The following is a 22,516-nucleotide window of genomic DNA, read 5'->3' as shown; positions in this document are numbered from 1 at the left end:
AGCCGCCGCAACGGAACACTGAAGTGATGTATATTTGAAAAGCTTGAACTGAAACACCAATGAGTGAGTATGTTCAAGCTTTCAAAAGATAAAAACTTTAGATTTCTATTGCTGTGTATCACTGGATTTATAATATCCAAACAGTTACGTGATGAGCAGAGCAGATACTACAAACCTGAATGATATATACAAACAGATAAAGTAATTGTTGAGTTTTCAACGGGGATTACATTAACTTTTACCTAAAATCAAACAAACATCTGAGGGAGATAAGAGTTGAATTCTAGCAGTTATCTGGTCTATTGTACTTTGGAGGGAGAGTTGGACATTGTTCGTTCATGTGCGAGTATGGTTCCATGGTGTTGTAACCAGGAAGTTCCATCCTGTATTTCCCAAGTATCTGACAGTAAGGAAGCTTCACATTGTCATTGTCATTGCACCATGTAGGAAGACGACTTGCATTGGTCTCGAAAAAGTTGAGCATGTAAGCATCTTTGATCTGCAGATTGAAGAGAGAAAAACATGGCCATGGTCAGAAGGGTTTTGCAATTGAGAATGGAAACAGAGACTGTGTATTGATGATTGGTTCTTACCGTGAATTCCGTGACTTGAATAGAACTAGCAAGTGGACCGAACAGGCCAGCTTCTTTGTACATTTCGAGAATGAAAGCAATGCAAGAGGTTGATTTACCATCGCTGTATATCCAATCGTCTTGTTCGGGAACTGCCAGTAATCTGTCAAATGAGGATCCGCGCTTCTCTACTTCCACCAGTACATCAGAAAGATCAAGACCCTGCAGTTTAGACCATGTTAAATAAGAAGAGAAAGGACAAGGGATAAGGAAAAAGAATTATAATAGCAGAGAAAAATGTATCAATATTAAGACCATCTCAAATGAGGACAAACACTAAGTAAACATAATCAACTATGAATTATGAAGATGTTTAGAATTAAGGGTGATTATAACAATCGAACTAATTGATGAAGAAGTAAGAGCTCGAAAGGTATATAGAAACAAGCAAAAATGTTAATACCTCTGTTCCTAGTCTTTTGTTCAAGGCTTCATTCCACATGTTAGCAGCATAATCAGGCTGCATTTTGCTCCAAACAGTCATGAAAGATGCAACCTATAAGAAAAACTCAAATATAATCCAATTAGAAAAGTGTACTCATTCATCCAGACAAAAATTGTAAGAAGGGAAAAAGAAAACCATACAAGATGAGCATCTAGAGGAGGCGGGTAGTTTTCACTAATGGTATCGATCCAGCTAAAAATCAAGTTGTGATAACCATATGGTTTACCCTCCATGCTGCGAGCAAATTTCCATGCAGCAGCAACGTCAAATTTGGCTCTAACATCAGGATGCAAAGGTAGCAATGCAATCTGAGGGTTCGAGTCATCCTTTGTTTGTTCAAATTCCCACCATTCTTCCCATGGTAATATCGCTATTACATCTTCTCCCTGTAACCAAAAGAGAAACCTTCAACAAAAGAAATCTTGTTGTAGTTAAAACTTAAACCTTTAGGCAGCACTTTGAAGTTTTGTTACCTTTTCGTTTTCATTTCCGGACTCACCAATCCATAGTTTTCCTTCAGAGTCTCTCAAGCAAACAGCGGAATGACCAGCATATGCCCCACTCACCCATTTCTCAAGAGTCTCAAAACCACCCCACCTCCCACGGATCTTTGAAATAGCTAAGAGATCACCGGATTGGATCTGATCAGTAGTAACATTCGTAATCCATGGTTCAGGGCGAGTTTCAAAATTAGCTCCCATATGTTTCTCAAGAAACGCAAGGTTAGCGCTTTCCCCCCAACCAGTATTAGTAAAGAGAGGGAAAACATCCCACAGTGCTTGAAGTGTTCCTAACATCCCTGCATGCATAAGGAATATCGAAATTCCTTTGTTCTTAACCTGATCAAATATTGAAACCCAAAACACATCAACCAAACTACATAGATATAAAATCCTTAAAATCAAAGAAACCAAAAGAGATATCGCCACAAAATTCGAACAACAACTTACATATTCATACTCAGCTTTACCATCCCACTCCGGAAACTCCACAGTATGATGTCGAGAAATGAAATACCAAGTCCATGTCACACGATACGGAGTTGCAAACACATAAAGATCCATACAAGTCCAACTATGCGCCTTATCCGCCTTCATTAACACACACACACACACAAACAAAATCAAATACAGTAAAATTAGCTTCTCAAGAAACTACAGAACTAACACAGATTATACCATATTCGAAAATGGTTTCTTATGGGAAGCCTCCAACATAATAATCTCATAAAAATCCAAACTTGAAGATCAGATACAACCCCAAATCTTCTCCTAAATTCCCGGATTCAAAAAACCCTAAAATTTCTAGAGACTTAACGGTCAAACAATTGAAGTTTCTAAAAGTCAAAATTGGAAAAGGGCCCATATACAAAAAATCTCCCAAAATCACTAAAGAAGCAAACAAAACGATCACAGTTCACAAAAGGAAACAAATTTAAAACCTTAATGTGAAGCGTGCCACCACCAAACTCGCTACCAGACTTATTATGAAACTCCAACGTAGCCGTGTTCTCAAAGAAACAAGCACCTTTCCACTGAACGGAATCGTTCCCTGAACTCGCTGTTCCGATGAAAGTAGGAAGCAGATCAGCGGCTCCATATAGAGAGTTTAGAATCGGCCACGAGACTTGTCTGGGCAAATGCGGAAGCAGATCGCGTGGATGAAACGGCGATTTCACCGATTCAGCGGTTGATACAATTAGAAACAGTAGGACGAAGATGGTGGTTAACAAAGAGCGAAGCGAAGAAGACGATGTTGTTGATGATGATGAGGAAGATGAAGACGCCATGTTTTGTTATTTTGGGTTCCTAGTCTCTCCACGATACTAAAATCAAATTTATTTATATTAAGAAACAAAACAAACAAAAAATAAAAAATAAAAATAAAAAATAAAAATAAAAAATAACTTCCGTATAAAAGTGGCAACTGGCAAGTTTAATTATTTTGGAATTAAATTTACTACTACTAATTATAAAATCTTATCACAAAATTTTGCTAACAAAGGAATTAATCTCAAAAACAGTTAAAGTAAATTTCTTTTTTCTTTAAGAAAAAATATGTTCCAAACTTAAAATAATATCATGAATATGCATATGTGATTAGTGATTACTAGTTGATTGGATTATATTTTATTTTGTCTTTTTGGTGTCACTAGGTTTGGACACAAATTTATATATTTTCTTTTACTTTTTTTGAAAAGATTTCATAAGGATTATGAAATTTGTTTAGATTTTAATTACAAAGAAATCAGTTTGCACGTACACAATATCACAACTCACCCATCACAGTTAATATCACATCATCCAAATATGTTCAACGAGGTTTGCATGATCTTACAACACATTGTACATAGATTCACGATAGAGGGATTTAGCGTACACCGCAACATACAAAAATCAACCAGAATTTGACATCCCATTCCCAACTCAATCCCCCAATGTCATCATCTAATTACGTTGCGTCATCGTTGGTATAACGTGTACATACTTGAAGTATGTATGTTTCAATGGCGTCCAAATTTAGAAGGCAAGGCACGTCGCCGTTTCTTCCATTATAAAATCTACTCCCAAAATATTAAAATAATTACAAGACAAAGAAATCGAATTTTCAAAGCAACTAATCAAATCTTCGATTAACTTTTGTGTAGCCTTGAAACGTTTATATATGTTCATCGTAGGTCTCTTCACTCCCCTTCAGATTGACCGAATCAAATTATATAATTTAAGTTCTAATTTGGTATAACATAATCCAAAACAAACCCGAAATTTAAAATGCCCACCTCAAGCTTTACCTTTTAAAAAAAAAACATAAAACTAAAAAGTCTCGTGAGACTCTGACTCTCTGCATAACTACATAAGCATCAAACTAACACAATTGTTTTAGTAGTAAAATGTGTATTTCTTATATGTTGTAGATTTATTTGATAAGAAATGATTCTTGATACATATACTACTATACTAAATTATTAATAAGTAAGATTTTTTTCATGTATATAAATGCAACTCTATTATTGGGGCAGTGACCGTAAACAAAGCAACTTTCGAAGATTCTAAATCGGGAAAAATGCCAAAAAAAACCCGAAGTTATTTTTATTTGGAAGTTTAATAGCCAATGGTTTTAGATTGGAATAAAAATACACCAAATAATAAAACCATGTCATTAAAACCCAAAATAATTAGTGTTGTTATTTTCATATCCACGATTTTTCAACAAAATCAAAATTCCAATTTTATCCCGGTTATTTAATTAATTATTAAATTTTAATAACTTCAGGTTTTTTTTAGCATTTTTCCATTCTAAATCTGATAATTTTTGGATTTTTTTTGTTATTTGTGATGATATTATTATGCGATGATAATGATGATTTATAAGATTGCTATATTTATTTACTCTAATGATCGAAGGTTCCAAATCTGGTAAGTTTTGGAATTTTTTTGTTATGTGTGGTAATGTTATTATGAGATAATACGATGATTTATAAGATTCTATATTTCATTTATGGTGATAACACTGTTGAAGGTATGCAAGTCTACACCTCCAACAACACTACTACGATGGTGGCAGTCTATTTTTACAAATAATAATTGACTTCTCTAAAGTGCACGACATTGATGCAGATGATTTGGTTCATTTTTTCCTTACACCGATAGTTTACACATATCTCTTTATATTAATGGTTTATTTTTAGTCCAAAACCGACTATAAATATAACTAGGTAACAACTCGCACATAGTGCGGTATAAAATAATTATTTAATATTTTTACTGTAATTTTTATTTACAAAATCTATTATATTTATGGGTAATTAAAATATTTAAAATTCGATTGTGTAATATATATCTATAAAAAATTGTATAATAATTAAAATTTAACCAGTGAGAGTTATTTATCAATCTTATATTATTATATCGTATGAACAAAGGGTTCTTAAAATTCATTTTAAAGATTTTATGAAAATATAATTAAAGGATATAATTAAGTTAGAAAGATAATATAAAAATTTAATTTTGGGTGTTAATTGTATTTTTGAAAAAATACAATGGTAAATAAATGTAAATATTTTTAAAAACTGATGACAAATAAAAGAAATAGTATCATGAGCTCTGTAATGCTGACAACTCAGCTTTTTGTCAAAAAGTTCCTCTATTAATATATAGGGGATAACAACAATCAATTTTTTTTTTGTAATAGTTTTGGAAATTAAAACTTTTGTGGTATTTTTGGAAAAAAAAATTGAAGTGTAGTATTTTGAGAAATTCCTCTTTTCAAAAGTTCTCTTTCGAAAATCATTTATATATCTCTCTTACTTTTAAATATTTTATTGATTTATTTTTAGGAGAATTTCTTTCAAAATCTTGTACTGCGCTTGCTCTTAGATTTAATTTTGATTTTTTTTTGCTAAAAACCTAACTAAGAGCCTAAAAACAAAATGGTTAGTTTTATTTGCCAAATTTTATTTACATTAGACCTTTTTCAACTCATGATGACAAAACACACAAGTGAATTCCATTGTTGACTCTAAAGAAGAGTTGGTATCATTTACGTATAATCAGCTCCATGATGCATAAACATTAATAAAACACATGCCCAAGGGACCAGTATCGACGTTTGACATGTATACCACCATCGATCATTGCAAGATCCTCCTGAGATAAAGTGTTAAAAACAAGAGTTTTGGTACCAAAAGCATCACATGTATTGGTCAACCCAATTCCTAGCAACTCATCCTAGAAACCTTTTATTTGAAGCTAAGGGCATTTGCATCGGTGTCCTTGAAGACCGTCCGTTGCAATTAAGTGATTTAATTTAAATCTAATTTCGATATATATCGAAGAAACGTTCCTTCGTAGGGGACGTTTTTTCCATTGTCCGTCGTTACACGTGTCTGCGTGTGAGATATTTGTGTTGTTTTTTCCTCATCGACTTCTTTTTTTTTTTTATCTCCGACTCTCTCTTTCTTGTTTCTTTCTCTCTCGACGGAGACTTGTTTTCCCGGTAGTTAATTTCGTCAGACGAATCAATCTGCGGTATCATCTAGAAGAGTATCCGCCGGTTCCAATCTCACCAGGTGGTATTAGCGGAATTCAGCGCCGTTACGGGAAACACAGGCGCCGTGGTGCGACGGATCCTCGAGAAGCTTTCACTGGAGATGGCCGATGAAAGACTTTGTTTCTCACTAGACCGTTACATCTTCCATATTCTTAGATCCTATGGTCTTACCTTTCTCTGTATGGCCAATGATACCTTCGGAAGTAAGATTTTTCTCCCAATCGTTGGATATGTTTTGAGATTTATGGTTATTGAAATTTGCCATGGATTTGAAGTTTTTCTTGTATTTGATTTTGTAGTTTTAAGGTCTTCTCTTTATGTTTATGGTGTTGGTGTTGGTGGTGATTGGATTTTGTAGGGAGGATTCCATTTTCGTATTTGGAAGATATTCATATGAGGTTTATGAAAAACTATAGAAAAGTGGCGCATCAGGCTCCAGCTTATGCAATGAATGATGAATTCTCAAGGGTTTTGCATCAGCAGATGGAGTTCTTCTCTAGTAATCCTAGTGTTGATACTCTCAATCGTGTTAGAGGAGAAGTCAGTGAGGTAAACAATTCTTCTTTAGCTCATATGCTTCTCTATATCTGTTTTTGGTGGATGTGTATTAATTCTTATTAAGTGTATTAGCTTTCTCATTGTTGTGTTTTCGGGTTTTACAGATTCGATCAGTCATGGTTGAGAACATTGAGAAGATAATGGAGAGAGGTGATAGGATTGAGCTTCTTGTTGATAAAACAGCAACAATGCAAAGATAATGCATTTCATTTCAGGAAACAATCTAAGCGCCTCCGTCGAGCTCTTTGGATGAAAAACGCTAAGCTCTTTTAAGGATCTCTGTCTCTTCTTGATTCTCTTGATTTTCTTTGGTTTTTGGTAGTTACTAGATACACCTGAAACAGACCACTGTTTTTGTAAATCAACTCAGTCGCATCCTTTCAGTTTCCAGTCTTGGTTTTTGCAATGAACATGAGAGTGAGTTTGAGGTTACATGTCATGGATGGTCCTCCTCGCTTATGTAACTCTTGTAAATGTCAAAATGATACAGAGGTTTTATTGAACACTTGCCTTGTCTTGTAGATTTTAGTCACTTGAGGGTGTTTGTTCCCTGTATTTCCAATACTCTATCTGCTGTTTCTTTTATAATTCTTGCATTTGCAATATACAATCCACATATTCGTTATTTATGTTGTTAAAATTGACTTTGAGTTTTCATCTTGGTTTACATTTCTGATTTACAAATATTTGCTCTTTTCATCCCTGTCTCTGTTTTCATTAATTAAACCATATTAGTTGCTACTACATTCTTTTCGCAAATTTGTCATAACTTGTTACGACTTATGTAAGCCGTCGCAAATTTAAGTTCTTATTAGGAACTTGGGAAAATATTATGTCGAAAACATGTTGCAAGTTTTGCAATAATCTTGTAGAAACCATTGGAGAAGATCATTAGAATTATGATTTACCACTAAAACTAAAACAATCCAATCCAATTATGATTTATCTTTTATGTTTTAATTGTATATTTTGTTTTTTTTTCAAGTTTTTGTAACTTTGTAATTTTCTTATGTTTTTAATGTCAATGTTATATGTTTTATTTAAATTAAAACTTTAATATGTTTTTACTTATTTATTTAAATAATTAATTTTTTAAATTAAAAATACTATTTTTTTTTCAGGGAACCAAGGACACCAATGCTATACCAAACCTAAGAAACTCTTAAAATAAGAATAAAATATTTGAAGGACCAAATATCAGTCCTAACTGATGCACATGCCCCAATGGATCACCTCCAACTTTAGCACATAAGAACTGAAATTGAGCTTTAAAGGAAATAGTAATGTTAAAATTAATGCTTGTACGACTATGAACAAAATTATCAGAGTGGCGCAGCGGAAGCGTGGTGGGCCCATAACCCACAGGTCCTAGGATCGAAACCTGGCTCTGATATATTCTTTTTTTTCATTTTCTTTGAGAACAAACACTGTTGATTAGCTGCATATGGAGAGAAAAACTAAACCACTTATGTACGTAATTTTATTGTGAATAAATAAGATCATTGCAAGAAACTTGAATTTGTTTTGGTTCCAACCTAGGTAAATTTCCATTATGCATATTTGGGTTGAAGTAAGATTGACAAAAAAAATATGTCTGTATAAAGTGTTTAGTAGTATATAACAACTCTCCACTGTGTATCTCTGATGTGGCCTTTAAAAACGTCAAAAAGTGATGTCCAAATTAATCCAAAAACTCTGATCTAATTAGAAATTTAGCTTTTACTCTCTCTTTCTGGCCTATGATGCAGATACTCCTGTAGCTTCCTTTGGAATCAAGAAAAGAAACATTACAGGAATATAAGTGCAGAACACTTGAATGGCTAATCCCATAAACATATTATCAAAGGATCCTGAAGATATTCCCAAAAGTGAAGCCAGTCCTGCTCCCATGAACGACCCAACTGTGTTTCCTAGGTTGTTTATCGACATAAACAGCGCAAAGAGTGTTCCTTCGATCCCAGGAGGACATAGACGACCAGACAAGATCAAGAACGGCATGAACCTGCGGTTTAAGCAAAAGCATGCTTATGAGATTTACTATTCTTCTTCAAGGCCATTTCTAGAGGAAATAAAGATGGGGGAAAACAACGTACTTGAGTTGATTGATGGCATCACCTAGAGCTGATCCGAAGAGCACCATTGTCTTGTCTGAAACTCCATAGCCCACATTTGCTCTTGATACTAGAACCATATCGAGGAGTATCGTTATAGAAATCCCGATGTGCGCAAACCTGTGATGATATTTTATTGATTAGATCACTTAAAGAATGGAAAATATTGAGATGCAACGATGTGTGTGGGAAATATTTAGACTTACAAGAGAGACTTGCGTAGAGTCATATTTGTCAGATACCGGTTGTAGATAAAGGTACCAATCATGAGACCTAACCAACCAACAACACGAGCTGTTCCTAGGAAAGAAGCATCCAATTGCAAGACCTCGGTTTGGTAATAGAACATGACGGTAGAGAGATTTGGTACAGTGATATGCGCTATGAAAAACCACGCCATTGGTCTGTAATATTAAAGAAAAGTAAAAATGAGAAAGAGACATTTTAACAGCAACTTACTCAAGGAAGCGTATCAGATATATTACCTCAAAATGATAGGTTGCTTGAATGCTCGGACCAAGCCAAAAGTGGCTGTTTTCAGTGACTGGAACCACTGTGAAGCTAAAGACTTAGACTGCTTCTTATGTGTCTCAGACTTTCCATTGGAAGCTCCTCCTTTTTTACCTTTCTTCTGCCCCTTCCTTCTTCTTGTATTGGATTTGTTTGTATCTCGATAGTTATCATCGTTGCTCATCTTGCTTTTCTCTTCAAACTCGTTAGAATCCAACATCTCGGGGATTGGTTCATTGTTAGCAGGAATTTCTTCAACCAGAGCACATGATAATAACTGTAGCACCGGTAGTACAGTGAAAAGGAGGAATATTGTTTCTATCTTCAAGTTGGTTAACGCATAGCCTCCTAATAGACTACCGCATATTCCACCCACAGCCATAGAAAACCATGAGACAGACTGAAGATCTCCAGCAAACGAGGCCCTGATAAACAATTAAAGAACATATAACTCAACGAATGAACTAAGTATCCTAAGTGTGTATCATCAGAAAGTAAAGAACATAGAATCATACTTTTCAAGTCTCACAGCTTCAGCTATCATAGCATCTACCACAACATCAGCCATAGCTGATCCAAGATTTTGTACAGTCAAGAGAATCATCAGATAAAGACTGGAACTTCGAGAGGTTGAATCTAGACCAAGCAAGAGCCATGGTACAAGAGAGAGCACAGTCGATATCACTAAATACGGCGTCCTCTTTTTCCCTTTAATCGGTATACAATCTGAGATAATCCTACCAAAATCACAAAAGAGAGAGAAAACAAAAACATATCATTACTACAAAGCTCCAACACTCACTTCACTGTATTGGTGATGAAGAAGATAACATACCCATATAATGGTTTAATGCTCCATGGGAAGAAAGCTACAGAAAAGACAAACTGAGAAGCTGATGGTGATAATTGAAGCTTGTCTTTGAGCTGGTATGAAACAGCTGTCCACACAAACGATCTAAATCCCTATAAAATGCAAAAACAAATTTCACAATCCAGCAAAAACAAAAACAAAAAAATGCAGTTTTCTATATCTAACCCTAAGCTCCTCCATCACCAATAACATGAAATTAACCAAACCGATCTCAACAAATGTACGGTGATCTGATCATCTCAAAACACACGAAAACAGAGGAAACCGCGATATATATATATTTGTATCCCAAATAACGTATCAGAGGCTTCCAATTTGAAAAAGCGATGAGGCAGATGAGTCATAGAAACAGAGAATGAAACAGACCTGAGTGAAGTAAATGAGACAAACGAGCCACAGAAACGCGAAGCCAAACGCCGATCGCAGCTGCTTCAACCAATGTATCATCTTCTTAATTGCAAAGAATCAGACAAAAACACGTTCTCAGCTTCTTCTTCTTCTTCTACGGTTCATCAGAATCTTGTCCTCCTCCTCCTCCTCCTCCTCGTCTCAATCTCGACTTCTCATAACGATTTGTTTTTTTTTAATAATTTCCCAGATTTATGGGTTCCTTCCTTCGTCCCAGAGAAGGACAATTCAATTTTTTCAGTTGACTGACGCAAAGAATAAACATAAGGATATTTTCGTCTTTTCATCCAATAAAAAGCGCGAGCCACGTCGTTCATCCTATAACATTCGGACACGTCATTAGGACCTATTCAACATCATCTGTTCTTTATCTCCCCCGTCACCGCCTTGTGAGACTAGTCTGCCTTTGACTCTGATTACGACTTTATTCTTCATCCTTTAAATCATTAAGACATTAATCATGCTATCTCATAGTAATACATAATTTATCAATCTTTCTCTATCATTACAACTTATACAAGGAGTTTTTACAAAGAGTCTTTGAATCAATCAATCAGCAATAAGAAGGAGCATATTGGGGACGATACACAAACGGTTTCACGGCATGGAAGTAACCGGAAGGGCGGTTGTAAGTGAATTTGATTCCGGTATTGGTTTGGTGTAAGCGGTTGCAAGGTGTGTGGAAGCTGCTTATGGGTCTCGCAAGGCAAGCGTCCCAACGTTCGCTCTCTGGCATTGTCTCTGCAACTGTGTAGACACCTTTTGAGTTTGTGAAAGCTTGGTAGTTTACTACTTCTCCAGATTTTGTTATGCAGAGAACCGCAACCTCAGCTCCTGTTAATATGTACACACACAAGAAGGATTGAACAACAAAAACAACTCAGAAATTTGTTTAAGAAAGTAAAACAGTACAATCTATTAGACTAGCAGAATAGTGATATGTCTTCATCTTCAAAGTAAACACAGTGAGTGGCTTCTAAGCAATCCCGCATAGTGGAAAACCCATTAGCCGAAAAAAGAAAAGGATGAATAAGCTAATTACTAAGTTCCAGAGGGACATGGAGATTATACAAACTAGGGCTAATACAAACCATAGTCACTTCTAAGTTTGATTCATGTGATTTAGAACACTAAATATGAATCAGAAAAATTTGACAAGATTTCACATAGAAGCATAACATAAATGTGCAAAAACCATTAACACTATCGGATAAATACAAAAGTGCAACCAAAAACACAAAACAAGGATGATGAACATACCAAATTTCTAAGTTCCAGAGAGACAAGAGATGATATAAACGATAAACCCCCTCTAAATTTGGTTCATGCAATTACTAAAACTCAATATGAATATGGAGAAACTGCACAAACACTCTTGTATAGATATGCACTATTTTCTCAAGAAAGAAGAACAAAGAGTAACCAACAAAAGTTCGGCTATAAAGTGAACTAATAGACTAATCTGTATAACTAAATTAATGTCTTCCGAGTCCAAAATTGCAGTAAGATGATGCTAATGTATAAATTCATACCAATTTGTTAATTGAGAATCACTAGAAACAACTGCTATCGAAAATAAACTGTAACCCACTTTGAAGAACCACAACTGAAAACGTGAAACCAGAGTTCTACACAGTTAAACCCAAATAATTTACAATCGAAAAACAGATTAAAGAGAAATACATATCAGAAAGATAAGAGAAACGAACCTTCAAGAACATGATCTTCTGGTCCGATTGAAGAATCAGCACAGACATCACATACAACTCTACCACGAATCTCACCAGTCCAAGCGTCGACACCAGAACCTAGAAAGATCGCAGTCACAACAAACAGACCCATCACGAAATTTCTCGACTTCGAATCCATGAAAGCGAAAAGGTCTAATCTTTTTAATCTCTTCGCGCTTCTCCCTGAGACAAAACACACGACCCTAGCAAACAACAGAACTTGTTACTGAATTGGCCGGAGCTAATACACCCACCTACCTACTTCTACGTTTTGTCGGCAAGTGTTTTAAAACCCTCTAACTCATAAAGAGAGTTCCAAATACGTATTATTATGATACGATTGATAACTAAAGGCTAAAAATTGTAAGAAACTCAAAGTTTAAGGCTTTTATTACAATTTACATATGTTTCTTAACTGTTCATGAAAAGTTAAACATTATTACTCTCCAAGTCCAATAAAAATGATTGGAGCAATCTACTCCTCCTACACTGTAATCAAGAAACGTTGACTAGTGGCTGCTTAATCCATAACGCTCCACAAGAAACCTCAGATTTCAAAACCAATCAGAAGACCTAAAAGTTTTGATTTTTACTTCCTATTCGTATACCTAAAATTGTTCAATGCTGTTCTTAAGTCTGAACCCAGTTCGATCAATTACATCGCCGAGTTCTAAAAGTTTTGAAATTTGATTAAGGGTTTGGGCTTTCTCTTCTTCTGCTCACTTGATCGTTTATAAATCGGTAAGCTTTTTTGTGTGTGAATCCATTGTAATGGTGATCTAGATTATTAGCTTGGGGTTGTATTCATCTAGGTGAATCTGTGTTTGCTCTTATGTGAATTTGACCCTTTGGCCTTAGTTTCTTCGCTGTTGAATGTGACTGGTCAAGTTTTGAATCATTCAAATGTCGTTTTCATGTTTGTTTTACTTCAAATCACTAGTTTCTTTTTCTCTATATAACTCTTGTGTTTCTCTCTTGCTTTAGATTGATAGAGATTGGTTTTTGATAGTAAAGTTGATTCGTTTCTGTGATGACATTACATTGCTTCAAGTTCAAACCTTCTATTTCAATCAATCTGTTGAAACATCTAATTACTAAATAGTTGATGAAGAGAACCAGTGGCATAGTAATTATGTGCTTCCAAGCTCTTTATTCAAATGTGTCATGTCTAGTATCTGTAGATAGCTTTAATGCTTTTCTTCGCAGCTTATTCATCTTTCTTTTCTTTTACATTAAAACCACTGGATATGGCTTGAAACTGGTATACATGTAGGGTTTATCAAATTTGTTACTCAGGTTCTTGAAAGTCAAAGACTTTAGTTATGGTGCAGTACACAATTGGTTTGTTCCTCTAGAGTGTGCTTGTTATTAGCTTAGAGCTTTGCAACTTCACATTAGTGCTATCTATGGAATTCTCAGGTCCTTCAAAGTTTGCTAAGTTGGAAACTTGAGCTACTAAATCGTTTTGGATATACCTCAATTTGAAAACCATGTATTCACCATTTAAAGACTGCAAAACTCTGGTGACTAGTGGCGTATTTTTTGTTTGTTTTTTTGCTTTCTGATGTGCTGCAATAAGGTTACTAATTCTTCTAGATTGATGCTTTGTTTGCTTATTCTGATTTGTTTTCAGACCCTTGAAGCTGGACAAAACTCAAGAAGTTATCCCTCCAAGAGAGTCGCTGAAGCGAAAGAAAGTTTACAACATTCATAATGGTTCAGAAGCTTGAACTGATCAAAGGTGGAGGAGGATCGATAAAAATAGGAGCAACGGGAACAGTCGCAACGTTAATGACTCGAGAGCTAGACTCCATGAAACAACCTTCACCTCAGACTCCCACAACGAGACCCATTAGAACAACTATCCCTGTCTCAGTAGACTGTGGCACATCTTCTTCTTCAACTCCAAGAAGAACAAAACCAAGAAAATCATCAGATGAAGCTAGCAGCAGCAGCAACAACAACAATGTTCGAACACCAAAGGGTCACAATGCCAGAAGCACTCATCAGCTTTCAATGCTTGGCTCTGATAATGTTAGAACACCAAAGGGTCACAATACCAAAAGCACTCATCAGCTTCCAATGCTTGGCTCTGATAATGTATCGTTACAAGGAACCCCTAGAAGGGAGAAGAGAATGAACATTGTGGACATTGTGGATGTGAAATGCGGGAATCCGGATCGAGCTTGGGCTAATCCAATCACCAGTAGACTCAAAAAGCTTGGATTCTCTAAACTCAATGAGAGCATTGGTTAAGAAGAGCTCTGCAAATTTAGCCCTATTACACTGCCATATCTGGTTTGTATATCCGGTATGAATCGGTTTACACCAAATCACAATGTAAGCTTTCTTTGTCAAACCAACAATGTAATTGTAAACGAACCTTTGGTCATTACATTCATTTTTGTTTTTTGCATTGAACCAGGAAGTAACGTTATCTAATTTGTCTAGGTTCATCACCCTATATTAAGGGTTTTTAGCTAATTTCACCTAAAATGAAATGACTATAATGGGCGGATACATAAATAGACGCACTAAAATATGTGCTTCTAATAAAGAAGAGTAGATGAAACTGAGCTTTCGAGGATTATAGAGAAAATTAGTTTTAGGTACGTTAGCACTTTGGCATTCTCTTTGTCTTCTACAATTCCGATTTTGGTAATTGAGAAGAAAAAAACAAGAAATTAAATAGATTTGGTTAGTTAGGACAAGCCACATCATCGAACTTGAATGTTCGGTGACAAACACCTATCATCATGAGTTCCATAAGTTGATCAAGTCCCTTTCGATGCGCATCCACGTGGTCCAACGCATCAATTGGTTCTTTCTTAATCTTATTGTATATAAAATTACCTTATAGAGATTCATCTTCAATATCTTTAGATAGATATACATATTGAACCAACTCACCGAGGAATAGAGAGTTTAGATATTGTTATTGTACGATCAACTTATATATTGTGGTCTTATGTTAAATCATTTATTTGTGAATAAACGAGTATTATTGATAAGATGTTTGATTTCTATGATTAATAAAAGATGATTTAGTAAAGTCATATTTCAGTGGATTTTATTAATTTATTTAATGATAAAGTTGGTTAAGAAAAATATCAAATTATTAACAAGTATTGAGATTAAATATTTCGTGATGTTAGACTCCACCAACAAAGAAATTACTAATATATTATCATTATCAACCAACTCCAATTACAATAAACATATACTTAAGTAATTCAGAACTCTTGGAAAAAATATATGTGTTGTATTGTGATTCGGAATCAGCAACATATTAATTTGGGTGGTTCAAGTGGTTAGACCATTATCTTTAGATGTATGTATACACCTATATATAATATTGGACCATGTATAAAGGCAGGACTAAAAACAATTATGATTTTCACTTTTTAACTATATCATCTAGACGAAGTTTCAGATTGAAGATAAAGATTCCATGACAACAAACACGTTATCTAGATTCTTTCTACATTTCCAAACAAAAAATACGTCTGAGACAATCATATAATATATATATCAAATTGTTCAAGAAAAATGTCCAAGATACAAAACAAAACCTTTAACTATATCATGGTTTCGAAATACGTATAACTCTCATCAAACCCTATGTTATATCGACGTATAATAAACATAAAAACTAAGAAATATTGCTGAGAAAACTAAGGTCTAGAAGTGTTAATATAAGAAGCAGCGAGACGGACAAGCCGACAACGGATTCTTCTATTGTGCGTGTGTTTGAAATGTCCCTATTAAGTAACTACAAAAGCTATGACATTAATATTTTGATTTTCTAATCATAAATTTTTAGATTCTATTGATCTTGATAGTCAATATAATTTTATTACGAATTGATTGATGTGGCTGTATCATTATTTGTTCATAAACGAACATGCATTCAAAGTTACATAAATGTTAACTAGATTGGAAGTAAATAATGAAAACCCAAAAAAAAAACTGTTGAACCTCTTGTAGCTAGCTAGTCTTCTAGAGATTAATAAATAGAAAGTAGTGAACGTGACATAGATCCAACCAACGTGAAGTACATCGATGGTCGACCACATATGTTTTATTTACTTATGTCATTCTTTACGAAACTACTTTTTCTGCCCATTTAAAACAAAAGGCAAAAAAAAAAATCACAAAATTGTTTCCTTCAACAGAACGTTTCTCAAGATTCTCGTGCTTTGTGTTTCAAATGGAGCTACCATTTGGAAACGGCTTTATCTTCTTCGACAACAGTCATGTAACGGTTTGTTTTTTCTACTATTCACATATATACAGTATTACATTGGAATAGTTAATCAAATGAGTCCGCCACTGCAAATGACAAAACATTGTAGGAACATATAATATAGATGAATAATATTCAAATAAGTACAAACTATAGGACAATACTTATCAATAAAGATTAGTTTTTGACGAATAATCAAATGTTGACAAAAGAACAAAAGATGATGGAACGAACAATCAAATGATATAACTAGCGACTAGCGAGCAATAGTGACACGTACACTTGGGGTTTACTCCATGGTGAGATGATTAGCTCGAGAATTGACTATATTACCCTTAAAAGTTAAATCCGAAAAGCAAAAAAACGCATCAAATTAGGGGTAGTTTCGGTGTTTCACGAGGAGACGGGTCAACTACCAATTTCATATAACCGATAACTTCCAAAGACACTGTAACATAAAAGCAAAGCGAACAAAAAAAAAGATGTGAGCTTGTGAAAGCCAAAAAGAAAAAGAAAAAGAAGATCACATCTCTCTGTCTCTCTGTTTCATTAATGGCCGAGAAAGTCAATGAGATCGCCGGAAAGATGACTCCTTTCTGCCGGAAAATAGTTCACGTGAACATAAAATGGAGAGTCATCGAGAAGGTATCAATCTTTGGAGATTTTTTTAGGTTTCTTTGGAGAAAACTCGTTTCTTGTTCAAGTATCATCGAAAAACCTATTTTTTACCGTCGAATCGTTCACCGGATTTCTTCCACTTCCGGCGATATCTTCGACGACGAAACTACGACAGAACCTACTGTTTCTTCCGGTAGAAGATTTGGTTCAAGTTCGGATTCAGATTTGGTTAGTCTCAAGATCAGCTTGTTAGGAGATTGTCAAACAGGGAAGACTACTTTTGTAGTAAGTATGGAATAATCTTGTTGTTAAACTTTTAATTACTGTTTTATCATATTACTTAATTAACTTATTAACACTCATGTTTTCTTTATTTATATATTTAAGATAAAGTATGTTGGAGATGAGAACCAAGGGTTCTTGGAGATGACGGGTTTGAATTTGATGGACAAAACGTTTTATGTTCAAGGAGTTACAATTTCGTTTAGCATTTGGGATGTAGGAGGTGAGTCTTTCATCAGATTAATATTTATTTAAACCAAGATTTATGGATTGTTAGTTAATTAGTGAGAAGGAGTGTGTTGGCAAATACTTTTTGTTAATTAGGAGATCATATATATATATATATATATATATATATATATAAATGATTACTGTAGGTGATGAAAGGAGGTCAAAAGATCATATACCAATAGCTTGTAAAGACGCAGTAGCAATCTTGTTCATGTTTGATCTAACCAGTCGATCCACTCTTAACAGGTTTTCTAATTTCTTCATAAATTTTCTATTAAAAAAAGGTAATCAAATTTTTTGTTTTAACTCTGACATCTTTGTCCTGTTTTGTTTTGTTTTGTTTTGCAGTGTCTTCGGGTGGTATAGCCAAGCAAGAAAGTGGAACACGGTACGTTTTATTATGTTTTTGTTTAATAGAGATCCTTCGATCTATCTGTATGACTATATATGTTTTTGGTTGATTTTTTTTTTTTTTTGTCTCTTTACTTTGGATTTTTACTGTAGAAAGTAACAAAAACCAAATTCGATTTGAGTTGTATCATACATCTAACCCTCGATGTCAATTTTTAATAAGAAAAACTGATGCTTAAAGGAATTATAAAAAGTTTTCGATGCCCATAATTTTTGTTTGGTTTGTTTGCTTTGGTTTCGACCGACTATTTTTTATTAGTGGAATGCTTAATGCTTTATACAATTTTTGGAATCTGATTCCAACGTAATGCTTTTCTCTAAAGGTATTTTATTGTTTTGTTTTCTTTGTATCAGACAGCCATTCCAATTCTAATAGGAACAAAATTTGATGATTTCGTTCGTCTCCCACCCAATCTTCAGTGGACCATTGTCACTCAGGTATATACCAATCATATAAACTTAGCCAATTCCATTTAGAGACCCTTTTCATATTTTACGTTTTCATGATGGTATATGGATTTTTGGATAATTTAATTAATTTAATTTTGGTTTTATTTGATATACTACTAGGCAAGAGCATACGCGAAGGTGATGAAGGCATCATTGTTCTTTTCAAGTGCTACACACAACATAAATGTGAACAAGATCTTCAAATTCATTTTGGCTAAACTTTTTAATTTGCCTTGGAAGATCGACAGAAATTTAACCTTAGGTGAACCCATTATCGACTATGATTCCTAAATTAGTCTAGCTACTACCATTTTTTTTTTTTTTTTTTCTCTCTAAATTATTGACCATTTTTGTACATAAATCCTTAAAAATTAGTTGAATGAAAATCGTCTATAAAATATATAGTTGAAAAGTAATATTAATTTTAAGCATTTTCATGTAAAATGTGAAACGATGGCATGGAAATTGAATTTGTAGAACGAACTGTTTGAGAGGGTCAAATTTGTAAAGCAAACTGTTGCCAAATTTTGCGCGCAAACCGACCATAAACGGACAATTTCAACAAACCGAAGCTGAACACTAAAGAGTGAAAGGCTCGAGCCAAGAAATACTCAAAACTGAATGTGTAGTATATATATATAACTCAAATTTGCTCAAAGTATACAATTCTGATGCATAGATACAATATATATCGACCGTTGCATTTATATGTAAAAGACAAAAAAAACTCCTCTTGCTTCTTTTTTTTTCTTGTTCGGTAATGTAAAAAAAAAAATAAAGATAAAACAAAAAAGAATCGGTAAACCAAAAAAGTAGTTACTATTATTTCAACGGCTCTAACTGAATCTCCATCCTCCCTCCATTTCTATCATCATCATCTTTATCTCTGAAACCACCTCTTGAGTCTATTAGATCAATCGAATCATCTTCTTCAACATTCCCCAATACCCAATTCCCTCTGCTCAGATTCCTCGCTCTTATCCTTCCTCGTTCCCTATACTCCAAATACGCTACAGTAACCACGCAAAGGAAGACCCATAGACCAAGAGCCAAGTTAAGCCCATCTACGTTCTCCGCTCCATTCCTTTCTCCCAGATGTTTCATTCCAGTGAAAAGCGCAACAACTCCAACTACAACAGCTGATTGACCCACGATCGAATGAGAATACTCCCATATTAACCGTTTCGAAGAGATTAGTTCTCCTTGAGCAGGTTTCGCAGGCCTTAGCCAAGCGTTCACGGGCTGTGCGCAAGCTAAAACTATGGCTGTGAAACCAAACTTGACGTGCGTTGAACTGAAGCTAAACCCGTTAAGCTCAGCTACTGCAAAGAGGAGACCGAGGAAGACAATGGCTAGTCCAGAACATTGAAGGTACATATGGATCTTGAACCAGCCATCACCTTTGATGTGTTTCAAGTATCTAGCGGATAATATCCCTCCGGGAAGTAGGATTCCCCAAGCAAGGAACATCATGAATCCATGAACACCAAGGACTGGTCTTAGATCTTGATCCGCTTCTGCGGATCCACGTGTTAACATTACACGGACAGGTCTCTGACTTGTAACCGAGTGCATGTTTCTCTCAGTCAACTGACCATCTGTCCATTTAGCACCCATTGCCCATATCACTTTAAGAGGAGTTGTTGGATCGATCATATTCTTACATTCTGGTCTATCTCGATGACTGCATAATGGTTTTAAGGGACGTGTAAACTCCAATGTGATGATTCCTTCTTCGGATTTGCATCTCACGTATGTCATATTTTCGGTTGTAGGATAGATCGAGGAAGCGGATGCTCCATCAATCCAGTAAGTATTTACATGCCCTGTTCCGTTTCTATCAAACCAGCCAACATAAGCATAGCTGTTTGCCATTTCGCTACCGAAACCAATTGCAAGATACCCACTTTTCTTCTCACCACGAGCTGCGATCGATATGGAATCCCCTACTATGGTCCAAAAGAACTTAACTTGCTGATCATCTAGATTAACACTGTTGTTGTACATATCTGAAAGTCCCCCGTCAACTACCTGAACCTTCCAACCCATCTTCTCTTGAAAAATAGAATGGTAATAGAGTTCGTCAGGTGTATTTCTATTAGGAGCCCAAACCAGCTCCGACGGACTCGCCAGTACTCCATGAGTTTCTTGCCCACCAGCATAGATTGTCTCAGTTCTGTTCCTTAAAGAAGCATTCCCACCAAGAAAATCTGAAGTTATGTAGAAAGAAACGTCGTGTCCTGCTTCTATTGAAAACTTCACAGGAACCCCTCTTTCAACTTTCAACACAGGCGCTTCTTTCTTGTTAATATACAGAACCTTGGAAGGATTTGGAGGATTCGGATAATGCACAGATGGTCCAGCCGTGACAATAAGAGGTGCATTGGCATCAGCAATGATCACATCTTGATCATACTTGTTGTCTGCATCCAATGGTCCCAAACATTCATCCACATGATCAGAAAGATTAAGCGAGAAATGCCCAAAGTTTTCTGATTCCACACCTCCGTGGTTCACAGGGAGATAGTAAGGATTAATAACATCTGGTGGTTTGATCACCCCAAGTGCCCAAATCACAGTCAGGTTTTGAGTTGAATTCACAGGAAAATCAAACTTATTATCACTATCATTCAACGGTCTCCTATACCTAACAAACGAAACTCCATCTATCCTATGCCCGTAAACAAGTTTTGTGTTATTCACCGAAGAACCAACTGCATCTGACCCTTCATACACAGTGTCAGGACAAACCCCAGTAGCTGTACCTTCCTTCACAGAGCAAACACTAGACTCTGTGATATAAAAATCATCAGCAAAAGGGAAGCCATCCTCTCTAATCCCAGTAACCACAACATCAGCATTCAACATCAGGTTTGATGTAGAGTTCGGTTTAGCCCAACCAAACGCCATGTAGTTCAGTAAACCAGTTGTAGCCTCAAGACCAATATCAACATAACCTTTCTCTGCATTCAAACTCCACCTAAGCCTATACTTATCAGAAAGCTTCTTACAATTATCAAACATGGTAGGAGCCTTAAAGGGCTCACTCCTATTCGATTTCCCCTCAGCAACATCTTTACTCTCTGAAGGAGGTGGTTCAGCTTTTGTATCTGACTCAGTCCCATTAGAGAGCAGAACATGACCAAAATCAGAAGCAGTAGGTAAGTCCCAAACCGAAACCACTCCTAACTTATCCCAAGTAACATTACCAAACAACCTAACAATAAAAGACGAGTTTTTGAATGTTTGATTCAGCTTCTGATCAGAGATAACGAAGCCATCATTAGTCATATTCTCGAAACCAGCACTCCTTGCACCCCACCAATGAACATCAGAACCAGAGAGCATATCGAAACGAGAAACCCTAAACGAACAATCATCAACAACAGTGAAAACCCCACGAAGCTGGTGCTGTAACATCTTGAACTCAGACTCGTGACCAACCAATGAGCTAGTATTGGAGCATTCTTCTCCAATTGTAGAGAAGAGGAAGAAACCCAACAGCACGAGAGACCTTAGAAAAATTGGTCTTTGATCGCACATGGTTGTTGGGTTTTGTTCAAATTAACAAACTAAACCCAGATCTGCAAACACAGTATATATAATAACTCAACTCGATGAAGCTTCTGATCTGGAAAACCAAAATCACAAATTGCGATCAAAAACTTTAGATTTTTTTTACCTTAGATTTGATAAACAGATCTTCGAAATCATGAATGAGTTCCTGCAGATTTGAAGAAAGATCCGTGCTTTCGATTTCAATCTGAGGGTTAAAGTTTCGATTTTTTTTCTTTCTTTTCTTCTTCTGATAACCAAAACAGCTTCAAGGATCTTTTCTCGCAAATGTGGTTTCGCTTTATGAGTTAAGATTTTTTGTTTTTTTTTTTGTCAAACTTTATGAGTTAAGATTTTAAATTGACTAATGTGATTTTTCAAGTAAACTTTTTTTTTTTTTTTTTTTTTT

General features: G+C 35.3%; 6 protein-coding genes, 1 non-coding gene and 1 pseudogene across 9 annotated transcripts; 4 read left to right on the top strand and 4 right to left on the bottom strand.

The window, feature by feature from the left end:
* On the bottom strand, nucleotides 78-2,891 carry LOC104731172. The gene is made up of 7 exons (XM_010450463.1): nucleotides 2,519-2,891; nucleotides 2,028-2,168; nucleotides 1,551-1,916; nucleotides 1,218-1,463; nucleotides 1,036-1,128; nucleotides 594-794; nucleotides 78-499 (listed from the first exon to the last, which is right to left on the bottom strand). The coding sequence occupies exons 1-7, from the start codon at nucleotides 2,864-2,866 to the stop codon at nucleotides 284-286; spliced, it is 1,611 nt and encodes a 536-aa protein (XP_010448765.1). The 5' UTR covers nucleotides 2,867-2,891; the 3' UTR covers nucleotides 78-283.
* LOC104731161 lies at nucleotides 5,864-7,253 on the top strand (annotated as a pseudogene).
* Nucleotides 8,006-8,077, top strand: TRNAM-CAU. Its single transcript has one exon. It is a non-coding gene; the product is annotated as a tRNA-Met (tRNA).
* On the bottom strand, nucleotides 8,276-10,623 carry LOC104731154 (probable folate-biopterin transporter 4). The gene is made up of 7 exons (XM_010450439.2): nucleotides 10,543-10,623; nucleotides 10,141-10,268; nucleotides 9,821-10,042; nucleotides 9,281-9,730; nucleotides 9,002-9,199; nucleotides 8,778-8,915; nucleotides 8,276-8,686 (listed from the first exon to the last, which is right to left on the bottom strand). The coding sequence occupies exons 1-7, from the start codon at nucleotides 10,621-10,623 to the stop codon at nucleotides 8,422-8,424; spliced, it is 1,482 nt and encodes a 493-aa protein (XP_010448741.1). The 3' UTR covers nucleotides 8,276-8,421.
* On the bottom strand, nucleotides 11,046-12,586 carry LOC104731146. The gene is made up of 2 exons (XM_010450427.2): nucleotides 12,294-12,586; nucleotides 11,046-11,418 (listed from the first exon to the last, which is right to left on the bottom strand). Exons 1-2 carry the CDS (start codon nucleotides 12,451-12,453, stop codon nucleotides 11,138-11,140), a joined length of 441 nt encoding a protein of 146 aa, XP_010448729.1. The 5' UTR covers nucleotides 12,454-12,586; the 3' UTR covers nucleotides 11,046-11,137.
* On the top strand, nucleotides 12,776-14,738 carry LOC104731132. Of its 2 annotated transcripts, XM_010450415.1 has the most exons (3): nucleotides 12,776-13,055; nucleotides 13,734-13,837; nucleotides 13,948-14,738. In XM_010450415.1, the coding sequence occupies exon 3, from the start codon at nucleotides 14,028-14,030 to the stop codon at nucleotides 14,568-14,570; it is 543 nt and encodes a 180-aa protein (XP_010448717.1). In that variant the 5' UTR covers nucleotides 12,776-13,055; nucleotides 13,734-13,837; nucleotides 13,948-14,027; the 3' UTR covers nucleotides 14,571-14,738. The 2 variants fall into 2 exon arrangements, with proteins under 2 accessions (XP_010448717.1, XP_010448709.1); XM_010450407.2 differs by lacking the exon at nucleotides 13,734-13,837 and having other exon boundaries at nucleotides 12,777-13,055.
* Nucleotides 17,032-18,952, top strand: LOC104731120 (septum-promoting GTP-binding protein 1-like). Of its 2 annotated transcripts, none has more exons than XR_758557.1 (6): nucleotides 17,032-17,463; nucleotides 17,566-17,683; nucleotides 17,838-17,937; nucleotides 18,040-18,079; nucleotides 18,461-18,540; nucleotides 18,673-18,853. XR_758557.1 is itself a non-coding variant. In XM_010450393.2 (6 exons), exons 1-6 carry the CDS (start codon nucleotides 17,113-17,115, stop codon nucleotides 18,841-18,843), a joined length of 864 nt encoding a protein of 287 aa, XP_010448695.1. In that variant the 5' UTR covers nucleotides 17,032-17,112; the 3' UTR covers nucleotides 18,844-18,952. The 2 variants fall into 2 exon arrangements, 1 of the variants encoding a protein (XP_010448695.1); XM_010450393.2 differs by having other exon boundaries at nucleotides 18,457-18,540; nucleotides 18,673-18,952.
* Nucleotides 19,161-22,451, bottom strand: LOC104731111 (cytochrome b561, DM13 and DOMON domain-containing protein At5g54830). Its single transcript, XM_010450381.2, has 2 exons — nucleotides 22,235-22,451; nucleotides 19,161-22,136 (listed from the first exon to the last, which is right to left on the bottom strand). Exon 2 carries the CDS (start codon nucleotides 22,093-22,095, stop codon nucleotides 19,375-19,377), a length of 2,721 nt encoding a protein of 906 aa, XP_010448683.1. The 5' UTR covers nucleotides 22,096-22,136; nucleotides 22,235-22,451; the 3' UTR covers nucleotides 19,161-19,374.

This window comes from Camelina sativa, chromosome 2, assembly GCF_000633955.1.
Source record: "Camelina sativa cultivar DH55 chromosome 2, Cs, whole genome shotgun sequence".
NCBI lineage: Eukaryota > Viridiplantae > Streptophyta > Magnoliopsida > Brassicales > Brassicaceae > Camelina > Camelina sativa.
The sequence above is the reverse complement of the archived record's forward strand: the minus strand, read 5'-3'. Positions and strand labels throughout refer to the sequence as shown.

What these genes read in the sequence shown, in the direction of transcription:
- LOC104731172 (XM_010450463.1), bottom strand. Translation starts at nt 2,866, where the DNA reads ATGGCGTCTTCATCTTCCTCATCATCATCAACAACATCGTCTTCTTCG. An exon ending in GTAAAGCTGAGTATGAATAT is followed by an intron (nt 1,917 to 2,027) that starts GTAAGTTGTTGT and finishes ATATTTGATCAG; the next exon opens with GTTAAGAACAAAGGAATTTC. An exon ending in CCGGAAATGAAAACGAAAAG is followed by an intron (nt 1,464 to 1,550) that starts GTAACAAAACTT and finishes TTTTGGTTACAG; the next exon opens with GGAGAAGATGTAATAGCGAT.
- LOC104731154 (XM_010450439.2), bottom strand. Translation starts at nt 10,623, where the DNA reads ATGATACATTGGTTGAAGCAGCTGCGATCGGCGTTTGGCTTCGCGTTT. An exon ending in GAAGCTGTGAGACTTGAAAA is followed by an intron (nt 9,731 to 9,820) that starts GTATGATTCTAT and finishes ATTGTTTATCAG; the next exon opens with GGCCTCGTTTGCTGGAGATC. An exon ending in GATGCCATCAATCAACTCAA is followed by an intron (nt 8,687 to 8,777) that starts GTACGTTGTTTT and finishes CTTAAACCGCAG; the next exon opens with GTTCATGCCGTTCTTGATCT.
- LOC104731146 (XM_010450427.2), bottom strand. Translation starts at nt 12,453, where the DNA reads ATGGATTCGAAGTCGAGAAATTTCGTGATGGGTCTGTTTGTTGTGACT. An exon ending in AGAAGATCATGTTCTTGAAG is followed by an intron (nt 11,419 to 12,293) that starts GTTCGTTTCTCT and finishes ACATATTAACAG; the next exon opens with GAGCTGAGGTTGCGGTTCTC.
- LOC104731132 (XM_010450415.1), top strand. Translation starts at nt 14,028, where the DNA reads ATGGTTCAGAAGCTTGAACTGATCAAAGGTGGAGGAGGATCGATAAAA.
- LOC104731120 (XM_010450393.2), top strand. Translation starts at nt 17,113, where the DNA reads ATGGCCGAGAAAGTCAATGAGATCGCCGGAAAGATGACTCCTTTCTGC. An exon ending in TAGCATTTGGGATGTAGGAG is followed by an intron (nt 17,684 to 17,837) that starts GTGAGTCTTTCA and finishes TGATTACTGTAG; the next exon opens with GTGATGAAAGGAGGTCAAAA. An exon ending in AAGCAAGAAAGTGGAACACG is followed by an intron (nt 18,080 to 18,456) that starts GTACGTTTTATT and finishes TCTTTGTATCAG; the next exon opens with ACAGCCATTCCAATTCTAAT.
- LOC104731111 (XM_010450381.2), bottom strand. Translation starts at nt 22,095, where the DNA reads ATGTGCGATCAAAGACCAATTTTTCTAAGGTCTCTCGTGCTGTTGGGT.